The 26659-nt window shown below is 42.6% G+C and overlaps 1 protein-coding gene across 1 annotated transcript in view; it reads left to right on the top strand.

Annotated features, from left to right (window-relative positions):
* GALNT16 (polypeptide N-acetylgalactosaminyltransferase 16) overlaps nt 1-26659 on the top strand; it is a 221034-nt gene that overhangs the window by 164126 nt on the left and 30249 nt on the right. Inside the window, exons 7-9 of the mRNA XM_073552166.1 lie at nt 54-141; nt 17630-17714; nt 22120-22223. Of these exons, the coding sequence (XP_073408267.1) occupies nt 54-141; nt 17630-17714; nt 22120-22223 (277 nt within the window). The remainder of the gene's footprint in view (nt 1-53; nt 142-17629; nt 17715-22119; nt 22224-26659) is intronic.

Below are 26659 nucleotides of genomic sequence, written 5' to 3'. Positions count from 1 at the left end.
AGACTCCTCTTAGACTATACCGTATGTGTGTTGATATTTCATGTCTTACATAGGATCACACCCGTGTTGTTAGTCCAATTATTGATGTCATCAGTTTGGACAACTTTGCTTATCTGGCAGCTTCCGCAGATCTCAGGGGTGGTGAGTAAGATTTCCTTACTGTAATACTTTGTGCCATGTTATCTGAGTTTTATTAATTTGTAATTTTTTTTTTTACATTTTTTTTGTCTCTAACCCTTTACCTTTGCTATAACTTGCTGAATTTGGCTATTTTTTTGCTGTTACTTATATTACAAACGGTATGGTACTATGCGATGCTATTACGTTCTTCATTTCTGTAGTGTATGCCCCTATTTCTTCTGCCACCTCTCGCCAATTCATAAAACATGATTTGGAAGAAACTTTTTTTTTTTTTATCTCATATTGTAGGTAAATGTAAAAAATGGGTTTATCGAATCCGTACTTGTGACCCCTGCAATGCTACAGATTAGCGTCTATGCATAAAAACAGCTGTATAAATAATCTAGGGCCTCAACAATGTCATAAATATATGTTTCATGAGGTCAGATTTAGAAAAGGTTGTAGGGGTTGTCCACCCATGGTGAAATCCTGGTCAAGAGGTTTACTGAATCTTTAGGCTGCTTTTACACTTACCGTGTTTTTGCGGGCCGATTTTGTGGCCCCGATAGATTTCTATGGGGTCGCAAAATCGGCCCGCAAAAATTCCACGGTGCGCCATGTGCCGTATGGCCGTAAGGGCTGTATTTGCGGCCCTGATAAAAGATCGAGCTTGCTCGATCTTTTTCACGGCGTACAGACACTGCCCCCATTGTAAATCAATGGGGCCACAAAAACAAACGGACTTCCAGTTTTGCGGAACGCCGTTTTTTTTCCCAATACTATTTCCATAGCATTGGAAAAATGAAAAAAGGCGATCCGCAAGCTTTTTTCCTTTCCGTTATTGCGGCAGACCATAAAAAATGCGGCAAAACGGGCCGCAATAACGGGCCGCATAAAAAGTGGTAAGCGTAAAAGTAGCCTAACTGTGTGTAATGTACACACTTTTAGGATTCGTCTCTACTTGCAGGTCCCAGCAGTTGTTAAATGACCGAAAGCATGCGATTTACAGAGGTGCATTCACATGACAACTAGCGTTGCAGCTCATGTGCTCAATAGACCATTACAAGACACAGCTGAGACTCTAGTCTGCATTTGACCGCGCACATGCAATCAGCAAAAACAACCGGTATTTACTTGCAGCTAAAAGTAGAAGATACAGTCACACACGTTGTTTAAATGGGCTGCTCACTGACCTATAACGTTTCATTGATCCTTGCACTCATCCTCTTTAAAAAAAAATAACAGAAAAAAACAGGTCAGCTTGTCCGATTAGTGGGATTTCTGGCCTAATTCATTAAAGCTTTTATGCCAGAATAAAACAACATTAAAAGCTTTAAAAAGTCACAACATTTTTGCAAAAATTTTTTGCGACTTTTGGCTTTTTCATGCCAGTTTCGGCCAGCTCTGAGAAAGTGGATGGAGCTGGGGCATGGCAACCCCCGCTCATTAAATTTTTGGTGAACAGTGGCGTTCCCTTTGCCACAAATCATATTCCACCTCTCCTGATTAATTAGGAGTCAGGCGTCTCTTAACGAATCAGGCGATTCACACTCCAACCTTCCCCCACTATCAGGTTCTCCGCTTTTAATGGCAAGGATTTATTTGCAAAACAGATCCCACCTCCAAATTTCACTGTTGGTATGGTGTTTCTGGGATAATATGCAGTGCCTTTTGGCCTCCAAACATGGTGTGTATTATGGCATCCAAAAACTTCAATTTTTGTCTCATCTGACCAGACTATATTCTCCCAGTATTTCACAGGTTTGTCTAAATGTTGATGAGCAAACTTTACGGCTATGTGCACACGTTGAGGATTTTTCTGCGGATCCACAGCGTTTCTCCGTGTGGAATTGCACCAAATCTGCAAACTATAGCTCAAGCAATGTTAATCAATGGGAATCCAGAATTGGTGTGCACATGCTGCGGAAAATTCCTCACTGATTTGCAGCATTTTATTTTCCACAGCATGTCAATTCTTTTTGCTGATCTGCAGCGTTTCTGCACCCATTGACTTCCATTGAGTCAGTCAAATCCGCAGCAAAACCGCAGGTGTAAAAAGGTTTGCGGATTTGGTGCAAATGTGCTGGCAAAAACGCTGCAGAAAAGGAAATTATGTCAAAAGGAGGAAGTGTGTGTGGTCGGAGACTGTGTGCGTGTCTGTCTGCGAGTATCTGTGTGTGTGCAGGTGTTCTGTGTGTGTGCGGGTGTCTGGGTATGTGTGCGGTACTGTCGGTCACAGCGCTGTGGGATCATGCTGGCAGATGTCAGCATGATTCCGCATCTGACTGTGACCCGTAGCGGTGACCTGATATAAAAAAGCAGGCTTGGGCCGATGAGACTACTGCTTCCATCCGGCTATGTCTGCTGTCACTGACAACAGTGACATCAGATGCCGCTGATGGGAGAGTAGTATCATCTGCCAACGCCTGTGCCACTGTTAAAAAAAAAAAAAAAAGTTAAATTACATACATATTCACATAAAAATAAAAACCCATTATACTCACCTCACACCAAATCCCCGACGCCCTCATCTCCTAGAAATAATATAAAATAATAAGCCAACATATACTCCCTGTCCACCGTAGTCCAGGTAATCCAGATTGTCCCATGGCGATCTCACGTGTAGAACAGTCACATCGAGAGATGTGACCGCTCTACCCGGCTGCCGGCGATACACTGGCAGGAGCTAATTGCTCCCGCCATGTATCAAGTGTTCGTGCTGTCACTTATGGCACCGCTGCATGGGAAAGTTCTCACAAAGTGGTAGTTCCGTAAGTGAAAGCACTGGAGCTGTGAATTCTCATGGCAGTGCAGTGATACACTACAGGAGTGATTACCTCCTGTCGGTGTATGACTGGAAGCTGGTTAGAGCAGTCACATCTCCCGATGTGACTGTTCTACGCGTGAGATCGTCGTGGGCCACTCGGTAAGTGGACTACGTCAGACAGGGAGTATTATGTTTATTTATTATTTTATTTTTGTTGCAGGAGACGAGGGAGTTGGGGATTAGGCGTTCAGTAAGTATGGTTAATTAAGATTCAATAAAGGAGACTGTGTGATTATTTCAAATTAAGGACTTTTTTCTGGCTGTGTTTTTATTTACCATATAACTAGTAATGGATAGGTGTCTTATAGACACCTCTCCATTACTAAGCGTGGCCTTGATGTCACTGGACAATACAAAGGTGACATCAACCCAACAAATATTACCTCACTTACCACCGCTACAGGGCAAGTGGGAAGAGCGAGGCTAAGTGCCAGAATTGGTGCATCTATAAGTTGCACCATTTCTGGGGTGGCTGAGAGCTGATGTTTTAAGCCTGGGGGATGCCAATATACATGACCCCTTCCCAGGCTATGAATATCAGTCTGCAGCTAGCTGCCTAGCCTTTGCTGGTTCGATTTTATAGGGGGAACCCATGTCAATTTTTTTCTGGGGTTCCCCTGTAAAATAGGCAGTAAAGGCTAAGCAAACGTCTGTGAGCTGATATTAATAGCCTGGGGACATTTAGGGCTGTTGGCTCCTTCCCAGAATATTAACATCAGCCCTCAGCCATTGGCTTTCCCTCGGCTGGTTATGAAAATTATGCAAGAGCCCACGCAATTTTTTTAATTTTTTTTTTAAAAAATAAACAGATATTGTGTTTCACACAGATTTTGTGTGTGTGTCTTTATTTAACTCTTTATATACCGTTTTATTAGTGAGGGTATCTGGCCGACTCCTGTTCGTTACTAAACCTTGGGCTTGGTGACTTTATATATATATATATATATAGGTTCAGTAATGAACAGGTGTCAGCCAGATACCCTCATTAATAAAAGGGTATATAAAGAGTTATGCACCGAATGCCCCTCCTCTTGACTGCTCAGCCCTGTTCTTACAAAACCAGCTTCTCCATCATGACAGAAGATCATCTCTCCACCCTTCTTTCAAGATCACATCTCACCACTTGCACGCTTGACCGACTCCCGTCCCACATCATCCCTAACCTCGCCACTGTCTTCATCCCAACCCTAACACACCTCTTCAACCTCTCACTTACAAATGGTGTCTTGCCCTCATCCTTCAAACATGCCTCAATCACATCCATCCTCAAAAAGCCCTCCCTCGACCCAGCCTCCGTGTTTAGGTATTGCCCGATATCACTTCTGCCTTATGCCTCAAAACTACTGGAACAGCAGTTCCATCTTGAACTGTCCTCCCACCTCTCCTCCTGCTCCCTCTTTGACCAGTTACAATCTGGCTTCCAACTGCATCACTCAACTGAAACTACCCTAACTAAAGTCACCAACAACCTGCTTACCGCCAAGAGCAAGCGACACTACTCTGTCCTCCTCCTCCTGGACCTGTCTTCTGCCTTCAACACTGTGGACTATTCCCTCCTGTTACAGATTCTCTCATCTCTTGGCATCACAGACTTGGCCCTTTTCTGGATCACTTCATATCTAACAGACCAGACATTCAATGTCTCCCTCTCCCACACCACCTCCTCACCTCGCCCCCTGTCTGTCGGTGTTCTCCAAGGCTCAGTTCTAGGACCATTACTCTTATCCATCTATACCTTCGGCCTTGGACAGCTCATAGAATCCCACGGTTTGCAGTAACATCTCTATGCCGATGACACGCAGATCTACCTATCTGGACCTGACATCACCTCGCTACTGACCAAAATGCCACAATGTCTGTCTGCTATTTCAGCTTTCTTTTCTGCTCGCTTTCTAAAACTGAACATGGAAAAAACAGAATTAATCATCTTTCCCCCACCTCACTCTACCCCTCCACCAGACCTATTCATCAATGTCAATGGCTGCTCACTTTCCCCAGTCCCGCATGCTCGGTGCCTCGGGGTGATTCTTGACTCTGCCTTTTCTTTCAAGCCACATATCCACGCCCTTGCCTCCTCCTACCAACTCCAACTCAAAAATATTTCCTGGATCCGTGCATTCCTTGACCAAGAAACTGCTAAAACGCTAGAGCACGCCCTCATCATCTCCCACCTTGACTATTGCAACCTCCTACTCTCTGGCCTCCCCTCTAGCACTCTTGCACCACTCTAATCTATCCTAAACTCTGCTGCCCGACTAATCCACCTGTCTCCCCATTATTTCCCAACCTCTCCTCTCTGCCAAGCCCTTCACTGGCTTCCTATTGTCCAAAGGCTCCAGTTCAAAACACTAGCTATGACATACAAAGCAATCCATAACCTTTCTCCTCCATACATCTGTGACATGGTCTCCAGATACTTACCTACACGCAACCTTCCATCCTCTCAAGATATCCTTCTCTACTCCCCTCTTATCTGTTCTTCCCACAACCGCATACAAGACTTCTCCCGTGCTTCCCTTATACTTGAACTCTCTACACCAACACATCAGGCTTTCGCCTGCCACGGAAACCTTCAAAAGGAACGTGAAGACCCACCTCTTCCGACAAGCCTACAACATGCAGTGATCCTCAGCCTGCTGAACCGCCACACGACCAACTCCAACCTCTCCTAGTGTATCCTCACCCATCCCCTTCTGTACTTGTGTGTGCCTGTTTTGAACATGTTTAATGTCTATATTTGTCCATTTCATATGTAAAGCCCCATGAAATAAATGGCGCTATGAAAATGTATAATAATCTAATATATAAAGCTCAAAGTATGTATGTGTGTGTGTGTGTGTGTGTGTTTGTCCGGGATAGGCATCCGCACCGTTGCAGCTACAGCCACAAAATTTGGCACAGTCACACGTCTGGACCCCGAGAGCGTCCTAAGCTATGTTGTGAGGCAAAATTTTAACCCCGCACGTTCCAATTCACCAAACAATTTTGCCCCTATCTACATACTGGGGAAAAAGTGTGTGCACGTCAAGCCCCGCCCCTCATTATGATGTCATAATGCCCCTATCTACATACTGGGGAAACAGTGTGTGCGTATCAAGCCCCGCCCCTCATTATGATGTCACAATGGTTGCCATGGCGACGCTGATGTCATCATAGGTTGCAATCCCCACCGCTCATTATGATGTCATAATGGTTGACTATGGGATGGAGGATGTGTGATGGGTATATGGGCACTGGACTATGGGATGGAGGATATGTATGACGGGTATATGGGCATGGGACGGGACTATGGGACGGAGGATGTGTGATGGGTATATGGGCACTGGACTATGGGATGGAGGATATGTATGATGGGTATATGGGCACGGGACTATGGGATGACGGATATGTATGATGGGTATATGGGCACAAGACTATGGGATGGAGGATATGTATGATGGGTATATGGGCATGGGACTATGAGATGAAGGATGTGTGATGGGTATATGGACACTCGACTATGGGATGGCGAATATGTATGATGGGTATATTGGCATGAGACTATGGGATGGAGGATGTGTGATGGGTATATGGGCATGGGACTATGGGGTGGAGGATGTGTGATGGGTATATGGGCACTCGACTATGGGATGGAGGATATGTATGATGGGTATATGGGCACAGGCCTATGGGATGGAGGATGTGTGATGGGTTTATGGGCACGGGCCTATGGGATAGAGGATATGTATGGTGGGTATATGGGCACGGGCCTATGGGATGGTGGATATGTATGATGAGTATATGGGCATGGGACTATGGGATGGAAGATAATTACAATTTGTTATAACTAACCACAGTTAGTGACTATGCCCGGGCAGCGGCGGGGTCTTCAGCTAGTGTATGTATGTATGTATATATATATATATGTATGTGTGTATATATATATATATATATATATATATATATATATATATACAGTTGTGGCCAAAAGTATTGACACCCCTGCAATTCTGTCAGATAATACGCAGTTTCTTCCTGAAAATGATTGGAAGCACCAATTCTTTGGTATTATTATCTTCATTTAATTTGTCTTAAATGAAAAAACACAAAAGAGAATGAAGCAAATAGCAAAACATTGATCATTTCACACAAAACTCCAAAAATGGGCCAGACAAAAGTATTGGCACCCTCAGCCTAATACTTGGTTGCACAACCTTTAGGCAAAATAACTGCGACCAACCGCTTCTGGTAACCATCAATGAGTTTCTTACAATGCTCTGCTGGAATTTTAGACCATTCTTCTTTGGCAAACTGCTCCAGGTCCCTGATATTTGAAGTGTGCCTTCTAAAAAATGCCATTTTTAGATCTCTCCACAGGTGTTCTATAGGATTCAGGTCTGGACTCATTGCTGGCCACCTTAGAAGTCTCCAGTGCTTTCTCTCAAACCATTTTCTAGTTCTTTTTGAAGTGTGTTTTGGGTCATTGTCCTGCTGGAAGACCCATGACCTCTGAGGGAGACCCAGCTTTCTCACACTGGGCCCTACATTATGCTGCAAAATTTGTTGGTAGTCTTCTGACTTCATAATGCCATGCACACGGTCAAGCAGTCCAGTGCCAGAGGCAGCAAAGCAACCCCAAAACATCAGGGAACCTCTGCCATGTTTGACTGTAGGGATCGTGTTCTTTTCTTTGAATGCCTCTTTTTTTCTCCTGTAAACTCTATGTTGATGCCTTTGCCCAAAAAGCTCTACTTTTGTCTCATCTGACCAGAGAACATTATTCCAAAACGTTTTAGGCTTTTTCAGGTAAGTTTTGGCAAACTCCAGCCTGGCTTTTTTATGTCTCGGGGTAAGAAGTGGGGTCTTCCTGGGTCTCCTACCATACAGTCCCTTTTCATTCAGATGCTGACGGATAGTACGGGTTGACACTGTTGTACCCTCAGACTGCAGGGCAGCTAGAACTTGTTTGGATGTTAGTCGAGGTTCTTTATCCAACATCCACACAATCTTGCGTTGAAATTTCTTGTCAATTTTTCTTTTCCGTCCACATCTAGGGAGGTTAGCCACAGTGCCATGGGCTTTAAACTTCTTGATGACACTGCGCAAGGTAGACACAGGAACATTCAGGTCTTTGGAGATGGACTTGTAGCCTTGAGATTGCTCATGCTTCCTCACAATTTGGTTTCTCAAGTCCTCAGACAGGTCTTTGGTCTTCTTTCTTTTCTCCATGCTCAATGTGGTACACTGTTGTGAGTTCATTCTCTGGTTCACCAGTTGTGAGTTTTCCTTCCAGACTCCCTCTGGTGGTAACAGGAGGTAGTGAGGCTGATTTGATCGGTGGAAATCTGCCACCTGAGAATGAGGATGACAATTGGACCTCAGGAATCTCAGATTGGATTTAAGACAGCCGACGCCCTATTCAGTTGCTGGTGATTCCTTCTGGCTTGTCAGCTCTTGATTTTCAGCTCTGTTCCAGTCATCTAAAGCTAAGTTTTTCTGCTAATGTTCACACTTGATTTTGTTGGTCTATTCAGTTTTTTGTGTGGTCAGCCAGCCCCGGCTGGGGGCTGTGCTGAATGTCCACTCTTATTTATCTGTATTTGCAATTTTCTTTTTGTCCCTTACTAGTTTGGCCTCTTTTTGCTCTGTCTCAGAATATTTCAGAGTGCTGATATAGTGGGAGAAGTCTAGTGACTTCAGGGTTAATTTTGCTATCAGAAGTGTTGGACATTATTTTTGTAGGGTTTTTTGCAGGTTGCAGACAGTGTCTTTTCCTTTCCTTTCCTTTCTAGTTAGTTTGGGCCCCATCGTTTGCTCAGCCTATTTTCCTGCCCGTGTTTGTGCTTTCATCTTGTTTCACCGTCAATACATGTGTGGGGGCTGTCTTTCCTTTGGGGTCTGCTCTGGGGCAGTTAGTTTTCCCCTTTTTCTTGCTTTAGGCTTATTTAGTCCTCCGGCCTTGACTAGGTGTCTAGGATCATTGTAGGCACGCTCCACGGCTGCTGCTAGTTGTGTGGTAGGATTAGGGATCTGCAATCTGCATAGATATCAACCTCTCTGGTTTTCCGTGACTTAGCTTGTTTTGCTTTTTTCTCCTCGGTGACCCATTCACAACAGAATCACCAGCCATACCGCAGATTCTAGGGTAGTCAAAAGCAGGAAAAAGTTGTTAAAAAAAAAAAAAGTGTCAGAAATTTTTTTTTATTTTTTCCTCTTTTTCTCTGGGGCCATAGGAGAATTTTTTTTTTCTTTTTCCTAATGGAGATTAAGCCGTTGTCTGATTGTGTGGAGCAGCTTGCTGCTGCAGTGCAGGCAATTTCAACCTACCTCATTCAGTCACATGCTGCTGAACTTAAGATCCCTACTCCTGATGTGTTTTCTGGGGATCAGTCTAAATTTCTGAATTTTAAGAATAATTGTAAATTATTTCTGGCCTTGAAGCCTAACTCATCGGGGAGCTCTGTGCAGCAGGTGAAAATTGTCATCTCCTTGCTGCACAGCGATCCCCAGGATTGGGCTTTTTCTCTGACACCTGAAAATCCTATTCTGACTAATGTGGATATATTTTTTCAAGCCTTGGGGTTGTTGTATGATGAACCTAATGCTGTTGATCAAGCTGAGAGAACCCTGTTGGCATTAAACCAGGGTCAGGATTCTGCAGAGTTATACTGTCAAAAATTCCAAAAGTGGGCGGTCCTTACTACATGGAATGATAGTGCATTGGCAGCTCTCTTTCGGAAGGGTTTATCAGAGACCGAAAAAGATGTTATGGTGGGGTTTCCTGTTCCCTCTGGTCTGGATGATTCTATGTCATTAGCCATTCAAGTTGATCGGCATTTACGTGAACGTAAAACTACACGGGAGGCGCTGCCACCTTTTGAACAAACGTCTGAACCTATGCAATGTGATGGGGTTTTGTCTAGGCGCAACGTCAGGAGTTTAGAAGGCGTAATAAGTTGTGTTTTTACTGTGGAGACGTCTCTCATACTATTTCTGTCTGCCCTAAACGAGAGAAACGTTTTGCACACACACATGCTGTGGGCAGTGTACAACCTAAGTTTCTTTTGGCAATTACTCTGATCTGCTCCTTATCCACGTTTTCCACGAAGGCTTTTGTGGATTCAGGAGCAGCGTTGAATCTGATGGATTTGGACTTTGTTAAACGTTGTGGTTTTTCCATGACGCCCCTGCGGACGCCTATTCCTTTGAGGGGTATTGATGCTACTCCTTTGGCGGAGAATAAACCTCAGTTTTGGACCCAGGTGACAATGCGAGTTGCCCCAGACCACCAAGAAAATTGTAAATTTTTGGTGCTGCATAATTTGCATGATACTATTGTTCTGGGTTTTCCTTGGTTGCAAACTCATAATCCAGTTTTGGATTGGAAGTCTGGGTCTGTGGTGAGTTGGGGTTGTCAGTGTGTTCTTAGGGACGCTCCTGTTTTCTCCACCTCTGCTCAGTCTCATGATATTCCTGATTATCTAGCCGATTTTTCTAATGTATTTAGCGAAGGCAAGTCTGCGTCTTTGCCGCCTCATAGGAGTTATGACTGTGCAATTGAGTTGATGCTTGGGTGTAAATTTCCCAAGGGTCGGCTTTTCAACTTATCATTACCCAAACATGATGCTATGCGATCCTATATTAAGGAGTCATTGGAGAAGGGTCATATTAGACCATCCTCGTCACCTTTAGGTGCTGGGTTTTTTTTTGTGGCCAAGAAAGATGGTTCATTAAGACCATGTATTGATTATCGTTCCCTTAACAAGACGATGGTTAAATATCAGTACCCGTTACCTCTGATGTCTGATTTATTCTCCAGAGTTAGGAGTGCCTGCTGGTTTGCTAAGCTTGACCTCAGGGGGCGTATAATCTTATTTGCATCAAGCACGGAGATGAATGGAAGACGGCGTTTAATACTCCGGAGGGACATTTTGAGTACCTGGTGATGCCTTTTGGGCTCACTAGTGCCCCTTCTGTCTTCCAGTCCTTTATGAACGATATTTTCCATGACTTTGTGGATAAGTTTTTGATCATCTATCTGGATGATATTTTAATCTTTTCTAGTGATTGGGATTCTCATGTGGAACACGTCCGGACTGTGTTCAGGATTTTGAGGGAGAATTCCCTGTTTGTTAAGGGATCGAAATGCCTTTTTGGTGTACAGAGGATTTCATTTTTGGGATTTATCTTATCTCTATCGACTATTGAAATGGACCCGGCCAAGGTACAGGCCATTTATGATTGGGTTCAGCCTACTTCTTTGAAGGCCCTCCAGAAGTTTTTGGGTTTTGCTAATTTCTATCGTAAATTTATAGGTAATTTTTCTGGTATTGTCAAACCACTGGCTGATCTGACCAAGAAGGGCGCTGATGTGCTGAATTGGTCTCCTGAGGCTATCTCAGCATTTCAGGAGCTTAAGCAGAGATTTACTTCAGCTCCAGTTTTACGGCAACCTGATGTCTCACTTCCATTTCAAGTGGAGGTAGATGCTTCTGAGATTGGTGCAGGAGCTGTTTTGTCCCAAAAAGACCCTCTGACTTCTAAGATGAATCCCTGTGCCTTCTTTTCTCGAAAGTTCTCCCCATCTGAACGCAACTATGACGTGGGGAATCGGGAATTGTTGGCCATGAAGTGGGCATTTGAGGAGTGGAGACATTGGATGGAGGGAGCTAGACATCAAGTTGTGGTCCTCACCGATCACAAGAATTTGATTTATCTGGAGTCGGCCAAACGCTTGAATCCTAGACAGGCTAGATGGGGGCCTTGTTTTTCATGCATTTTAATTTTGTGGTCTCTTTTCTTCCGGGCACTAAGAATGTTAAGGCAGACGCCCTTTCTAGGAGTCTCTGTGCCGATTCTCTTAGTGTGACCGTGCCTACTACCATCCTAGGTGAAGGGGTAGTTCTTTCTGCCATTTCGCCCGATTTGAGACGTGCCCTGGAGGAATTTCAGGAGGATAAACCTGAGCGTTGCCCTATGGGAAAATTGTATGTTCATGACCAGTGGAGAAAGAGAGTGATGTCTGAAATTCATTGCTCTGCATTGGCTGGTCATCCAGGTATTTTTGGTACCAGAGATTTGGTGAGTCGGTCCTTTTAGTGGCCTGCCTTATCTCGTGACGTCAGGAATTTTGTACAGTCCTGTGGGACTTGTTCTCGGTCTAAACCCTGTTCTCGTTCTAGTGGGTTGCTGATGCCATTGCCGGCGCCCAAGAGGCCATGGACCCATATCTCAATGGATTTTATTTCTGATCTTCCTGTCTCTCAGAGAATGACTGTTATCTGGGTGATTTGTGATGGATTTTCGAAGATGGTCCATCTTGTACCACTCCCAAAGTTACCATCTTCCGCTGAGTTGGCGCCCTTGTTTTTACAACAGGTGGTTCGGTTACATGGGATTCCTGAGAACATTGTGTCCGACAGAGGAGTCCAGTTTGTTTCCAGATTCTGGAAAGCCTTTTGTTCCAATCTGGGAAGTCAGTTATCCTTCTCCTCCGCGCTTCATCCCCAGACCAATGGACAGACTGAGAGAACAAACCAGACCTTGGAATCTTATTTGAGATGTTTTATTTCTGCTGATCAGGATGATTGGGTCTCATTTTTGCCCTTGGCCGAATTCGCACTGAACAATAGAGCTAGTTCTGCCACTTTGATGTCACCCTTTTTCTGTAATTTTGGGTTTCATCCTCGATTCTCTTCAGGGCAAGTGGAATCTTCGTCCTGCCCAGGTGTGGACACTGTGGTTAAGAGAATGCAGCAGATATGGGACCAAGTGGTGGATAAGTTGTCACTCTCCCAGGAAAAGGCCCAGCGATTTTCCAAACGGCATAGGACCATTGGTCCCCGGTTTAAAGTGGGTGATATGATTTGGTTGTCGTCTAAGAATATTCCTATGAAGGTTGCATCTCCTAAATTTAAGCCAAGATTTATTGGTCCTTATAAGATTTTGGAAATTCTTAATCCTGTTTCGTTTTCATTGGCTCTTCCAGTTACGTTCAAGATCCATAACGTATTTCACAAATCTCTGTTGAAGAGGTTTGTTGAGCCAGTGGTTCCTATGGCAGCACCTCCTGACCCTGTATTGGTTGAAGGCAATGTGGAATATGAGGTAGAGAATATATTGGATTCTCGTTTGGTTAGCCGGAGACTCCAGTATTTGGTCAAATAGAAGGGTTATGGTCAGGAGGATAATTCTTGGGTCTCTGCCTCTGATATACATGCCAATAGATTGGTTTGTGCTTTTCACCGGGCCCATCCTGATCGGCCTGGTGGCGTGGATGAGGGTTTGGTGACCCCTCCTCAAGGGGGGGTACTGTTGTGAGTTCATTCTCTGGTTCACCAGTTGTGAGTTTTCCTTCCAGACTCCCTCTGGTGGTAACAGGAGGTAGTGAGGCTGATTTGATCGGTGGAAATCTGCCACATGAGAATGAGGATGACGATTGGACCTCAGGAATCTCGGATTGGATTTAAGACAGCCGACGCCCTATTCAGTTGCTGGTGATTCCTTCTGGCTTGTCAGCTCTTGGTTTTCAGCTCTGTTCCAGTCATCTAAAGCTAAGTTTTTCTGCTAATGTTCACACTTGATTTTGTTGGTCTATTCAGTTTTTTGTGTGGTCAGCCAGCCCCGGCTGGGGGCTGTGCTGAATTTCCACTCTTATTTATCTGTATTTGCCAATTTGCTTTTTGTCCCTTACTAGTTTGGCCTCTTTTTGCTATGTCTAGGAATATTTCAGAGTGCTGATATAGTGGGAGAAGTCTAGTGACTTCAGGGTTAATTTTGCTATCAGAAGTGTTTGACATTATTTTTGTAGGGTTTTTTGCAGGGTGCAGACAGTGTCTTTCCCTTTCCTTTCCTTTGTAGTTAGTTTGGGCCCCATCGTTTGCTCAGCTTATTTTCCTGCCTGTGTTTGTGCTTTCATCTTGTTTCACCGTCAATACATGTGTGGGGGCTTTCTTTCCTTTGGGGTCTGCTCTGGGGCAGTTAGTTTTCCCCTTTTTCTTGCTTTAGGCTTTAGTCCTCCGGCCTTGAAGAGGCGTCTAGGATCATCGTAGGTACGCTCCACGGCTGCTGCTAGTTGTGTGGTAGGATTAGGGATCTGCAATCTGCATAGATACCAACCTCTCTGGTTTTCTGTGACTTAGCTTGTTTTGCTTTTTTCTTCTCGGTGACCCATTCATAACAGTACACACAAGGACACAGGACAGAGGTTGAGTCAACTTTAATCCATGTCAACTGGCTGCAAGTGTGATTTAGTTATTGCCAACACCTGTTAGGTGCCACAGGTAAGTTACAGGTGCTGTTAATTACACAAATTAGAGAAGCATCACATGATTTTTCGAACAGTGCCAATTCTTTTGTCCACCCTCTTTTTTATGTTTGATGTGGAATTATATCCAATTTGGCTTTAGGACAATTCTTTTTGTGTTTTTCCATTTAAGACAAATTAAATGAAGATAATAATAACAAAGAATTCTTGTTTGCAATCATTTTCAGGAAGAAACTGAGTGTTATCTGACAGAATTGCAGGGGTGTCAATACTTTTGGCCACAACTGTGTGTATATGTGTATATATATATATATATATATATATATATATATATATATATATATGCATGCATTATGTATGTATGGTGAGCCACCAATTGTGCAAGTTCTCCTACTTAAAAAGATGTGAGAGGCCTGTAATTGACATCATAGGTAGACCAAAACTATGAGAGTCAAATGAGAAAGCAAATCCAGAAAATTACCTTGTATGATTTGGCAAGATTTATTTTGCAAATTATGGTGGAAAATAAGTATTTGGTCATTAACAAAAATTAATCTCAATATTTTGTTATATATCCTTTGTTAGCAATGACAGAGGTCAAACGTTTTCTGTAAGTCTTCACAAGGTTGGTGCACACTGTTGGTGGAATGTTGGCTCATTCCTCTATGCAGATCTCCTCTAGAGCAGTGATGTTTTGGGCCTGTCGCTGGGCAACACGGACTTTCAGATCCTTCCAAAGGCTTTCAATGGGGTTGAGATCTGGAGACTGGCTAGGCCACTGTAGGACCTTCATATGCTTCTTATGAAGCCACAAATTCATTGGCCTGGCGGTGTGCTTGGGATCATTATCATGCTGAAAGACCCATCCAGGTTTCATCTTCGTTGCCCTTACTGATGGAGGGAGGTTTGCTCTCAAAATCTCGCGAAACATGGCCCCATTCATTCTTTCATGTACACGGATTAGTCGTCCTGGTCCCTTTGCAGAGAAACAGCCCCAAAGCATGATGTTGCCATGCTTCACAGTAGGTATGGTGTTCTTTGGATGCAACTCAGCATTCTGTCTCAGTTTTGTTTCTACCAAACACTTCTACTTTGGTTTCAGCAGATCATATGGCATTCTCCAAATACTCTTCTGGTTAATCCAAATGCTCTCTAGCAAACTTCATACAGGCCCGGACATGTACTGACTTAAGCAGGGGGGCACATCTGTCTGGCACTGCAGGATCTGAGTCCCTGGCAGCATAGTGTGTTAATGATGGTAGCCTTTGTTACGGTGGTCCCAGCTCTATGCAGGTCATTTACTAGCTCTCCCCGTGTGGTTCTGGGATTTTTGCTCACCGTTCTTGTGATCATTTTGTCCCCACGGCATGAGATCTTGCGTGGAGGCCTAGATCGAGGGAGATTATCAGTGGTCTTGTATGTCTTCCATTTTCTTATTATTGCTCCCACAGTAGATTTCATCACACCAAGCTGCTTGCCTATTGCAGATTCAGTCTTCACAGCCTGGTGCAGGGCTACACTTTTGTTTCTGCTGTCCTTCGACAGTTCTTTGGTCTTCACCATAGTGGAGTTTGGAGTGTGACTGTTTTAGGTTGTGGACAGGTGTCTTTTATACTGAGAACAAGTTCAAACAGATGCCATTACTACAAGTAATGAGTTGAGGACAGAGGAGCCTCTTAAAGAAGAAGTTACAGATCTGTGAGAGCCAGAAATCTTGCAGGTTTTTAGGTGACCAAATACTTATTTTCCACCATAATTTGCAAAATAAATCTTGCTAAATCAGACAAGGTGATTTTCTGGATTTGTTTTCTCATTTTGACTCACATAGTTGTCGTCTACCTATGACGTGAATTACAGGCCTATCTCATCTTTCTAAGTGGGAGAACTTGCACAATTGGTGGCTGACTAAATACTTTTTTCTCCTCATTGTACGTATAGATATATATAGATTTTTATAGATATAGAGAGAGACATATATATAATATAGAATATATATATATACTAATATTATATATATATATATACACACAGTATATATATATATATATATATATACAGTATATATTTATATATATATTTATATATACTGTGTGTGTGTATATATATATATATATATATATATATATATTCACTTATATTTGTTTTGTGTGCAAACATATTTGAATATGGTATGCAATTATATTATGGTCTTCAATGGAGAATGAAAAAGAAAAGCTTGAACATGGAGGTTACATCACAATTATTTTTGTAAAAATAATATATCTTTATTTAGCTTACAAATCTGCCAAGAGAAGCAGAGTCCACACAGAAATTTCCACAAGCAAATCCGCAACGTGCGCACATGGCCTTACCGTCATCTGGTGAAAATTTCATGTCAAGAGCACCTTTAAATGTGTATTTACTTAGAAAACTGGTGAAGTGTTCAATACTTATTTCACCCACTGAATGTTAATGTGGTATATCTGCAGGGCTATACTTGTGGTAGGAGGGGATTCAGATCTTATTTGTTCCGGGGTTTAATGTTTTTGGGTTTTTTTTACTAGAGACTTTCTTGTCTTTTTGCCTTGTTGAAATTAATAGTGAAGATGACTTTAGCCATGACTTTGCCCATTAGCCTCAATAGAGAATAAACTTGCTATGTAGGTAAGACAAAGGCCGGGGTCACACTAACCGACGCAAAATACGGTCAGTATTTTACATGCGTAATACGGATGACAGACCCCTAAATAGTGCTCCGTATGTCATCCGTAATCAAGGTGTGGTCGTGTATTTTGCGCATGTCAGCATCCGTATGTAATCCGTATGTCATCCGTAATCAAGGTGTGGTCGGCTGGTCGCGTATTTTGCGCATGTAAGCATCCGTATGTAATCCGTATGGCATCCGTATGGTGAGATTTTCTCGCAGGCTTACAAAATGGACATATAATGGAGCCCTATGACAGTTTTAATAAAGAAATGAAAGAATAGATATAGACACATAGAATGCATATATATATATATATATATATATATATATATATATGTGTGTATTCTATGTGTATATATCTATTCTTTCGTTTCTTTATTAAACCTGTCAGTGTGAGTTTACTGTATAGTGCACTGAATTGCCGGCTTTGCTAAAAGACACCGGGTGCGTATTTCTCGCAGGTCACACGTGTGTTCCGTGTGTAATCCGTATTTTTTGCGCACCCATAGACTTGCATTGGTGTATTACGGCCGTAGTACGCTGACAATCGCAGCATGCTGCGATTGGCACAGACCGTAGAATACGGATGAGAAATATACGGCTGGTGTGAGTGACCCCATAGAGAATCATTGGTCCGTGTGTAATGCGTGCTTTTAGCGCCTCTCTCTCGGCCGTATTCCTCGCCAGTGTGACCCCGGCCAAAACCTAATGCACGCGGCTTATGGTTTTGCTGTTTATCCAATTTTATTAGGTTTTGACTGGAGTCTGCATTTCAAGTGGGAACAGATTCCCATAGAACAGAAGATGTCCCGCTCAGACCCAACGTCCTTCATACGGTGAGCGCTGCTTCTGTTCGAACTATTAATATGTTTTTTTATTAGATCTGTCTCCTAAGCTTTACTACCTGGGGGCATTATGTGAACTCGGGGATTTGTAATTGTCTATGATTTGATTCAATATTTTATTAAATGTTGCCAGCTTTGTATACGATGAGTGCCGTCCATTACTGAGTGGTTGGAAGAGGCAGGCTTCCCTGTAGTCGAGACAACATTTAGGATGCCTTCACACACAGCTCAAAAATGCTGTGTTTTAATCTTAATTTCTGCCATTTCTGTGGCAGAAAATACAGCAGTAAAATGTTTCCTTGGGAAAATATCAATTTCAAGACCTACATTTTTATTTTTACTGATTTTCTTCAGTTTGCGAGCATTTTCATGGAGATTTTCATCTCCACATCCTTCAGATGAGCTGCACACCGCAGATAAGATCCCAACGATCTGCAAAGTTTTTTTCTTGTCGTACCTGTCCTGCACAACCGTCTCAGGTGAGCATATACAATTTACATAATCATTGACTTTATCATTTTGCTACGCTCAGGTAGCGCTCTTCCATATCATAGGATTCCTAATCTTAAAAACACAACTAAAAAAAATACAATCAAGAAAAAAAGGTATAAATATGCATTAATTTTAAGCTAACATGGAATGTTAGAGTTGGAAGGGACCTCCAGGGTCATCTGGTCCAACCCCCTGCTCAATGCAGGATTCACTAAACCATCTCAGACACATGTCTGTCCAGCCTTCGTTTGAAGACTTCCATTGAAGGAGAACTCAGCATCTCTCGTGGCAGCCTGTTCCACTCATTAATCACCTTCACTGTCAAAAAGTTTTCTCTAATATCTAATCTGTATCTTCTCCCTTTCAGTTTCATCCCATTACATAGTAACATAGTTAGTAAGGCCGAAAAAAGACATTAGTCCATCCAGTTCAGCCTATAAAATTCTGTCAGAATAAATCCCCAGATCTACGTCCTTCTAAAGAACCTAATAACTGTAAGATACAATATTGTTACGCTCCAGGAAGACATCCAGGCCTCTCTTGAACCCTTCGACTGAGTTCGCCATCACCACCTCCTCAGGCAGGGAATTCCAGATTCTCACTGCCCTAACTGTAAAGAATCCTCTTCTATGTTGGTGGAAAAACCTTTTCTCCTCCAGACGCAGAGAAAGCCCCCTTGTGACCGTCACCTTCCTTGGTATAAACTGATCCTCGGAGAGATATTTGTATTGTCCCCTTATATACTTATCCATGGTTATTAGATCACCCCTCAGTCATCTTTTTTCTAGACTAAATAATCCTAATTTTGCTAATCTCTCTGGGTATTGTAGTTCCCCCATCCCCTTTATTAATTTTGTTGCCCTCCTTTGTACCTGCTCTAGTGTTTGTTCTCGTGTTTCTATGATCAAATGAGAATAATGATGATCCCTCTACACTGTGACATCCCTTCAGATATTTGTAGACATCTAATACAGTAAGTCTCCTTTTTTGCAAGCTAAACATTCCCAGATCCTTTAACCGTTTCTCGTAGGACATACTCTGCAGTCCGCTCACCATCCGGGTAGCTCTTCTCTGAACTTGCTCCAGTTTTTCAATGTCTTTTTTAAAATGTGCCCAGAACAGTACACAGTATTCCAGATGAGTTCTGACCAAGGAGGAGTAGAGGGGGGATAATTACTTCATGTGATCTAGACTGTATGCTTCTCTTAAACATCCTAGAACTTTGTTTGCCTTTTTTGCTGCTACATCACACTGTTGACTCATGTCCAGTGTGATCTATTAGTATACCCAAGTCTTTTTCACAGGTGGTGTTACTTAGTTCTATTCCTCCCATTCTGTAGATGCAATTTTCATTTTTCTTGCCCAGATGAATAATCTTGCATTTCTCCCTAAATACCATTGTATTAGTTGCTGCCCATTGTTGAAGCTTATCTAGATCCTTCTGAATCCTTTCTCTGTCTTCTCTAGTGTTAGCTATCTCTCCAAGCTTTGCATCATCTGAAAATATGATGGGTTTACCTTCAGTTCCCTTATCTAGATCATTTGCAAAAGTGTTGAACAACATTGGGGCCAGGACAGAGCCTTGTGGTACCCCATTTGAAACACAATTCCGATTGGATGTGCAACCATTTATCACCACTCTTGGTTATGATCACTGAGCCAGTTATGAATCCACTTATCCATAGCCTTGTCAATCCCATACTTAGTCATTTTCTCAATAAGGATAGTATGACATACTTTATCAATTGCTTTGCTGAAGTCGAGATATACTATAGCTACCGCATTTCCCTGATCCACCCAGCCAGTGATTCCATCATAGAAGGAAATTAGATTAGTCTGGCATGACTTGTATGCTACAAACCCATGCTGGCTGTGGTTAATTACGGTGTTCTTATCCAAGTACTTGCATACATGCTGTTTAATAATTTGTTCAAATATCTTTCCTGGTATAGAAGTAAGGCTCACAGGCCTGTTATTTCCTGTCTCCATCTTCTTTCCTTTTTTGTTGATAGGGACAACATTTGCCCTTCTCCAGTCTTCTGGGACTTTTCCTGCTTTCCAGGATTTTTCAAAGATTATGGCTAGTGGATCTGCAATTTCCTTTGCAAGTTGTTATGTTTTTGTGCATATTGTTGAATTTCCTGCACAAAGTTTCTTCGGTGCCTACGATCCTCCACATTGCCCATTTCTTGGTGCTTCAAAATAGCTTGAACAGCACACCTTGAAACCCCAGTCTGCTTTGAAATATTTGCCCAAAACATTTCCATGATACTATATCTCAGTTGAAAGTCTCCCACTCTCTCCTATGCTGCGCTCATTAGCATATTGGCACAGTTGATGCAGTTTTTGCCACTGCAGATTTTCTATGTGGAAATTTAGCAGTGAAAATGACAAAGTGAGTAGATTTCCTTAAAGAAACAACCCTGCACCTTAATTTTTAAACATGCATGTCTTTTGAAGGGAATCGATCAGCAGGTTGTTGCCATGTAATCTGAGAGCAGCATAACGTAGGGGCAGAGAACCTGATTCCAGTGATGTCACTTACTGGACTGCTTGGTGCAGTTTTGGTAGCATCTCTGCTGTAAATGTAGTAGTGCTCAGAATTCTAAACTGTGTATAACCCCGCCCACACCACTGATTGGCAGCTTCCTGTGTATACTGTGCATTGCCAACAAGCTTTCAGTCTGTCGTGGGGGGGCAGGGTTATACCAGATTAGCTGGACTGCCTGGCATGGGACACCTAGTCCTGTCCTGATAATCTCCTGCTGATTAAACACTGATTGTATTGAAACTACAGCGAGCTGGTGCACAAGTGACACATCACTGAAATCAGGGTCTCTGCTCAGATTACATAAAAAAACCTGCAGACAGATTCCCTTTAATGTGTAAGCTCAATAACTTTGTTTTTGTTTCTTCGACTTCTGCATCACGACGTTCATGTTCTCATTTGTTCATGGCTTTTTTTACACATAGCAACCACTGTTACACTTCATGTATTGCTCAGCGTTAAGGAATAATACACAGTATAGAAGTATTTCTATATATATTTTGCTACGTCTGTGTAAGCATATTTATTTCAATGAAGCATTTATACACTAACATTCGCTTATATAACTCAGTTAGGGCCTGTTTCCATGTAGTGTATTAGTTACGGTTTATTCTGCACGTTTATTGCATTTTGTTGTGTTTTCGTCTCTTTTTTGATGCCGCTTTTAATTTTTCTCTTGGTATGGATTTGATATTGCATCATTAATGAGTTTTTCTTTTTTCATCTTTAGTGAAAAATTGCCAAGATTCTGCACTTAAAAATGAAATTGTGATGTTACATGCCTTTTTTTTACATTATTAAGAATGCATCAAAAACAAACAGCTTCTTTAAAGGGGTTGTCCGGCCTTAGGGTACAAGTCTGCAGACACTCTGTCACTGCAGACTTGTGAATAGTCATGTCGCTCACACTGCACGCTGCGGAGATTCTCCGGTGCCATGAGCAGCAGGTGCATGACCGCAAGTATGTGATTTGCATACATACGGTCACAAACAAACTAGACTTGCACAGCAAGTGTATTAAGCAAGGCCGGACATAGTCTAGTTGGAATGTGCCTGAAATATGCAAATTACATATTTGTGGACACAAGACCACCCGCTTCCAGCGCCAGCATCGGAGAATCCTCACAGCACACAGTGTGCACGGTGTGAGGATTCACAAGTCTACGGTAACATAGAGTACAACCCCTTTAAACTGATTAGTTATTTTAGGTCTACAAGAACTAACTTCCACTTTTCTTGAACTTTTAAATGCATTGGATTATCCAATGTGAGAACGTGGCCAAAGTATGAAATGTTTCTAGTGCTTCTCCCTTGCTAACTACAATTATCTTGTTTTTGCCTTTTTTTCTTTTTCAGGACTCCTGTAATTGCTGGTGGTATATTTGTGATTGACAAGTCATGGTTCAACCAGTTAGGAAAGTACGATACTCAGATGGACATTTGGGGCGGAGAAAACTTTGGTGAGTTTATGCTAGTTTTGTGTCTTCTGGAGCGATTGTAGTAGGTGTGAGGTTGCTTGGCAGCGCAAGCGGATTTGTGCAGCTGGGTATTTCTTATGGAGAGCCACAGTAGTCGTGTAGGCGGAAAAGTATCACTGCTGATCACAGCCTTGTAATAAAGTGTCAGATGTGATTTATATTTATCAGGAGATGTTTTCTTGCATAAAGAGACCAAACAGACCAATTTATTTTTTTTAAGGCCGTCAAGGGAGGGGGGATTCGCTGTCAGAAGGCTTCAATGAGATCCTTAAGCGGGCAAAACATCAAGTAAAGGCAAAGGAGAATAGATCACTTTGTGTTCGTCAGCCAGTAGAAAGACAACTGTTTTATTATGTGATAAAGATGGCTGCCCATAATAAGGGTCATTTATACCGGCCGATAATGCCAAAACCAAACTTGCACATCAGAACAGCTCAGTACCCCTATCCTCATAGGCATTTAATTTTAGGTCTTCAGATTAGGATTTTTTTTTTTTTATAGAAAGGATGGCTTTAAATGGGTGGACTTGTGCATTATGATGATATATTGGACTGTGAAGGGCCCATATATTAATTTTGCACTGTCTGATCAGATTGTAAGATGATTTTGCTGGTACGGGTAGATTCACACGACTGATGTCTCCAAATACGTGAAAAATGGACCAATAAACCTTTGATCAAATTTACATCGGTTAAAGAAAACAATGGATAGCACTTTTAGGCCGGGGTCACACTAGCGATTAAATCGGACGAATGCAATGCGATAAAAAATCGCATTGCATTCGTCCCAATGTTATTCTATGTTGCTGCTCCCATCATGCGTTTTTTTATCGGATCCGTTCCTCGGACCTAGACAATCGCAGCATGCTGCGATTGTCACCAATTTTCGGATCGGACTCGCCAATGCAAGTCTATGGATGCGATTAAAAATCGCATTGAAAACGCACCACATGTGTGACTTGCGATTAAATCGCAAGACTTCTCCAGGTCAACAGGAAAGAGCATCAGGCATTGACATTGGATGTCAATTTGATGGAAAGGGAAAAGGGGAAGAAGGTGGACCCAGGCAACTATAGGCCGGTGAGTCTGACTTCTATTCAAGGAAAGGTCTTTGAACAAATTATTAAACAACATGTATGTCAGTACCTGGATAAGAATGAAGTGATTAAACAGAGTCAGCATAGGTTTGTAACTAATAAGTCATGTCAGACTAACTTAATTTCCTTCTATGACGGAATCACTGATTGGGTGGATCAAGGAAATGCTGTGGATATAGTATATCTTGACTTCAGCAAAGCATTTGACAAAGTCTCTCATACAATCCTTATTGAAAAAATGACTACGTATGGAATGGACAAGGCAACTGTTACGTGGATTCATAACTGGCTTAGTGATCGGACCCAAAGAGTGGTCGTAAATGGCTGCACATCCAGTTGGAAGAATGTCTCAAGTGGGGTACCACAGGGCTCTGTCCTGGGCCCTGTATTGTTCAACATCTTTATCAACGATTTAGATGAAGGAATTGAGGGTAAACTGATTAAATTTGCTGATGACACAAAACTAGGAGGGATAGCTAATACTAGAGAAGAGAGAGAGAGGATTCAAAAAGATTTAAATAAACTGGAGAAGTGGGCAGCAAGTAACGGAATGGTTTTTAACAGGGAGAAATGCAAAGTACTACATCTGGGCAATAAAAATGAAAAAAGCATATATAGAATGGGAGGAATAGGGCTAAGTGACAGCACATGTGAAAAAGACTTGGTATACTAATAGATCACAGACTGAATATGAGTCAGCAGTGTGATGCAGCAGCAAAAAAGGCAAATGCAATTCTAGGATGTATTAACAGAAGCATACAGTCTAGATCACGTGAAGTCATTATTTCCCTCTACACCTCTTTGGTCAGACCTCATCTGGAATATTGTGTCCAGTTTTGGGCACCACATTTTAAAAAAGACATCAACAAACTGGAGCAAGTTCAGAAAAGAGCGACCAGAATGGTGACCGGTCTGCAAACCCTGTCTTATGAGGAAAGGTTGCAGGATTTAGGAATGTTTAGTTTGCAAAAGAGAAGACTGAGAGGAGACTTAATAGCTGTCTACTAATATCTAAAGGGCTGTCACATTGTAGAAGGATCAATGTTGTGAGTTCATTTTCCCCTTCACTACTGAGGCCCGAGGAACTCCCTCTTCTGGTAAAGAAAGGTAGTGAGCCTGATTATCAAACACCTGAGTCTGATGATGATGACTGGCTGAGTGGAGTTACTGACTGGATATAAGTCTGCCGACGCCCTTCTGCCCTGCGGGTGATTTCTCTGTGGGATCCTTGGAGACCAGTCTGAATTCCTGCTCCTCTAAAGCTAAGTTTTCTGCTCGGCTTTTTGCATTGGTGCTTTGACTTTGTTTTGCTTTGTTTTTCTGGATTTCTGCCATTCCCTGCTGGGGTGTGCTGAATTCCTTTAGCTCTGTCTTCTGAAAATACCTGAGTGCTGATTTAGTTTTTGAAGCCTAGCTGCTTCAGGGTCTTTTTCATATCAGCTTGTTAGCTTATGTCTTTGATAGGGTTTTGGCAGATTGCAGACAGCAACCTTCCTTTCCTTTTCTGTTTAGTTAGCTTGGGCCCCATCGTTTGCTCAGCCTATCTTTCTATCTGTGTGAGTGTTCTTTCATCTTGCTTCACCGTCATTATGTGTTGGGGGCTGCCTTTTACTTTGGGGTCTGCTCTGGGGCAGTTTAGATTTCCATTTCTGTCTTTAGGCTATTTAGCGCTCCGGCTGTGATCGAGGGGTCTAGGGCATCGTAGGAACCCCCCACGGCTACTGCTAGTTGTGTTGATAGGTTCAGGGGTCTGCAATCTGATAGTTGCCAACTTCTCTGGTTTTCTGGACGTAGCTTCTATTTTTGTGTCTGCCTCCTACGGTGACTCAATCATAACAGAATCACCCGCCATACCGCAGATCCTAGGGTACTCAATAGCAGGAAAGAATTGTAAAAAAAAAAAAAAAAATTGTGTATATTTTTTCCTCTATATCTCTGAGGCCGTAGGGGGAATTTTTTTTTCTCTCAATGGAGATAAAGCAATTGTCTGATCGTGTGGAGCAGCTCGCTGCGGAAGTGCGGGGATTTTCCGCCTACCTTGCTCATTCACATGCTGCTGAACCAAAGATTCCTACACCTGATGTATTTTTTGGGGATCGGTCTAAATTTTTGAATTTCAAAAATAATTGTAAATTATTTTTTGCCTTGAAGCCTAACTCGTCAGGGAGCTCCGCGCAGCAGGTTAAAATTGTCATCTCTTTGCTGCGTGGCGATCCCCAGGATTGGGCGTTTTCTTTGAAACCAGATGATCCTATTCTGACTAATGTGAACGCATTTTTTCAGGCCTTGGGGTTGTTGTATGACGAACCTAATGCCATTGATCAGGCTGAAAATACCCTGCTGGCATTGAACCAGGGTCGTGATTCTGCAGAATTGTACTGTCAAAAATTCCGAAAGTGGGCAGTACTTACTACCTGGAATGATAATGCCTTGGCTGCTCTCTTTTGGAAGGGGTTGTCAGAAGCCGTAAAAGATTCTGTGGTGGGATTTCCTGTTCCCTCTGGTCTTGACGATTCTATGTCATTAGCCATTCAGGTTGATCGGCGTTTGCGTGAACGCAAAGCTGCACGAGAGGTGTTGCCACCTGTTGAACAAATGTCTGAACCTATGCAATGTGATAGTTTTTTCCAGAGAGCAGCGTCAGGAGTTCAGAAGGCGTAATAAGTTGTGTTTTTTCTGTGGAGATGCCTCGCATATTATTTCTGTCTGTCCTAAACAAGAGAAACGCTTTGCACACACGTTTTCTGTTGGTGGTGTTCAACCTAAGTTTCTTCTGGCTATTACTCTGATCTGCTCCCTGTCCACATTTTCCGCCAAGGCTTTTGTGGATTCGGGAGCAGCCCTAAACCTAATGGACTTGGATTTTGCTAAACGTTGTGGATTTCCGATGACACCTCTGCAGACGCCTATCCCTTTGAGGGGGATTGATGCTACTCCTTTGGCTAAAAATAAACCTCAGTTTTGGACCCAGGTGGTAATGCGGGTCGCCCCAGACCATCAAGAAAATTATAGATTTTTGGTGTTGCATAATCTGCATGATACTATTGTTCTGGGGTTTCCCTGGTTACAAATTCATAATCCAGTTTTGGATTGGAAATCTGTGTCTGTGGTGAGTTGGGGTTGTCGGTGTGCCTTTAGTGAGGCTCCGGTGTTTTCCACCTCTCCTCAGTCGCATGATGTTCCTGATTATTTGGCGGACTTTTATGATGTATTTAGTGAGAATGAGTCTGCGTCTCTGCCTCCTCATAGGAGTTATGACTGTGCAATTGAACTGAGCCCGGGGTGTAAATTTCCCAAGGGTCGGCTCTTCAATTTATCTGTA

Source organism: Dendrobates tinctorius, unplaced genomic scaffold, assembly GCF_039654945.1.
Source record: "Dendrobates tinctorius isolate UK_male_01 unplaced genomic scaffold, ASM3965494v1 ptg000186l, whole genome shotgun sequence".
NCBI lineage: Eukaryota > Metazoa > Chordata > Amphibia > Anura > Dendrobatidae > Dendrobates > Dendrobates tinctorius.
The sequence above is the reverse complement of the archived record's forward strand: the minus strand, read 5'-3'. Positions and strand labels throughout refer to the sequence as shown.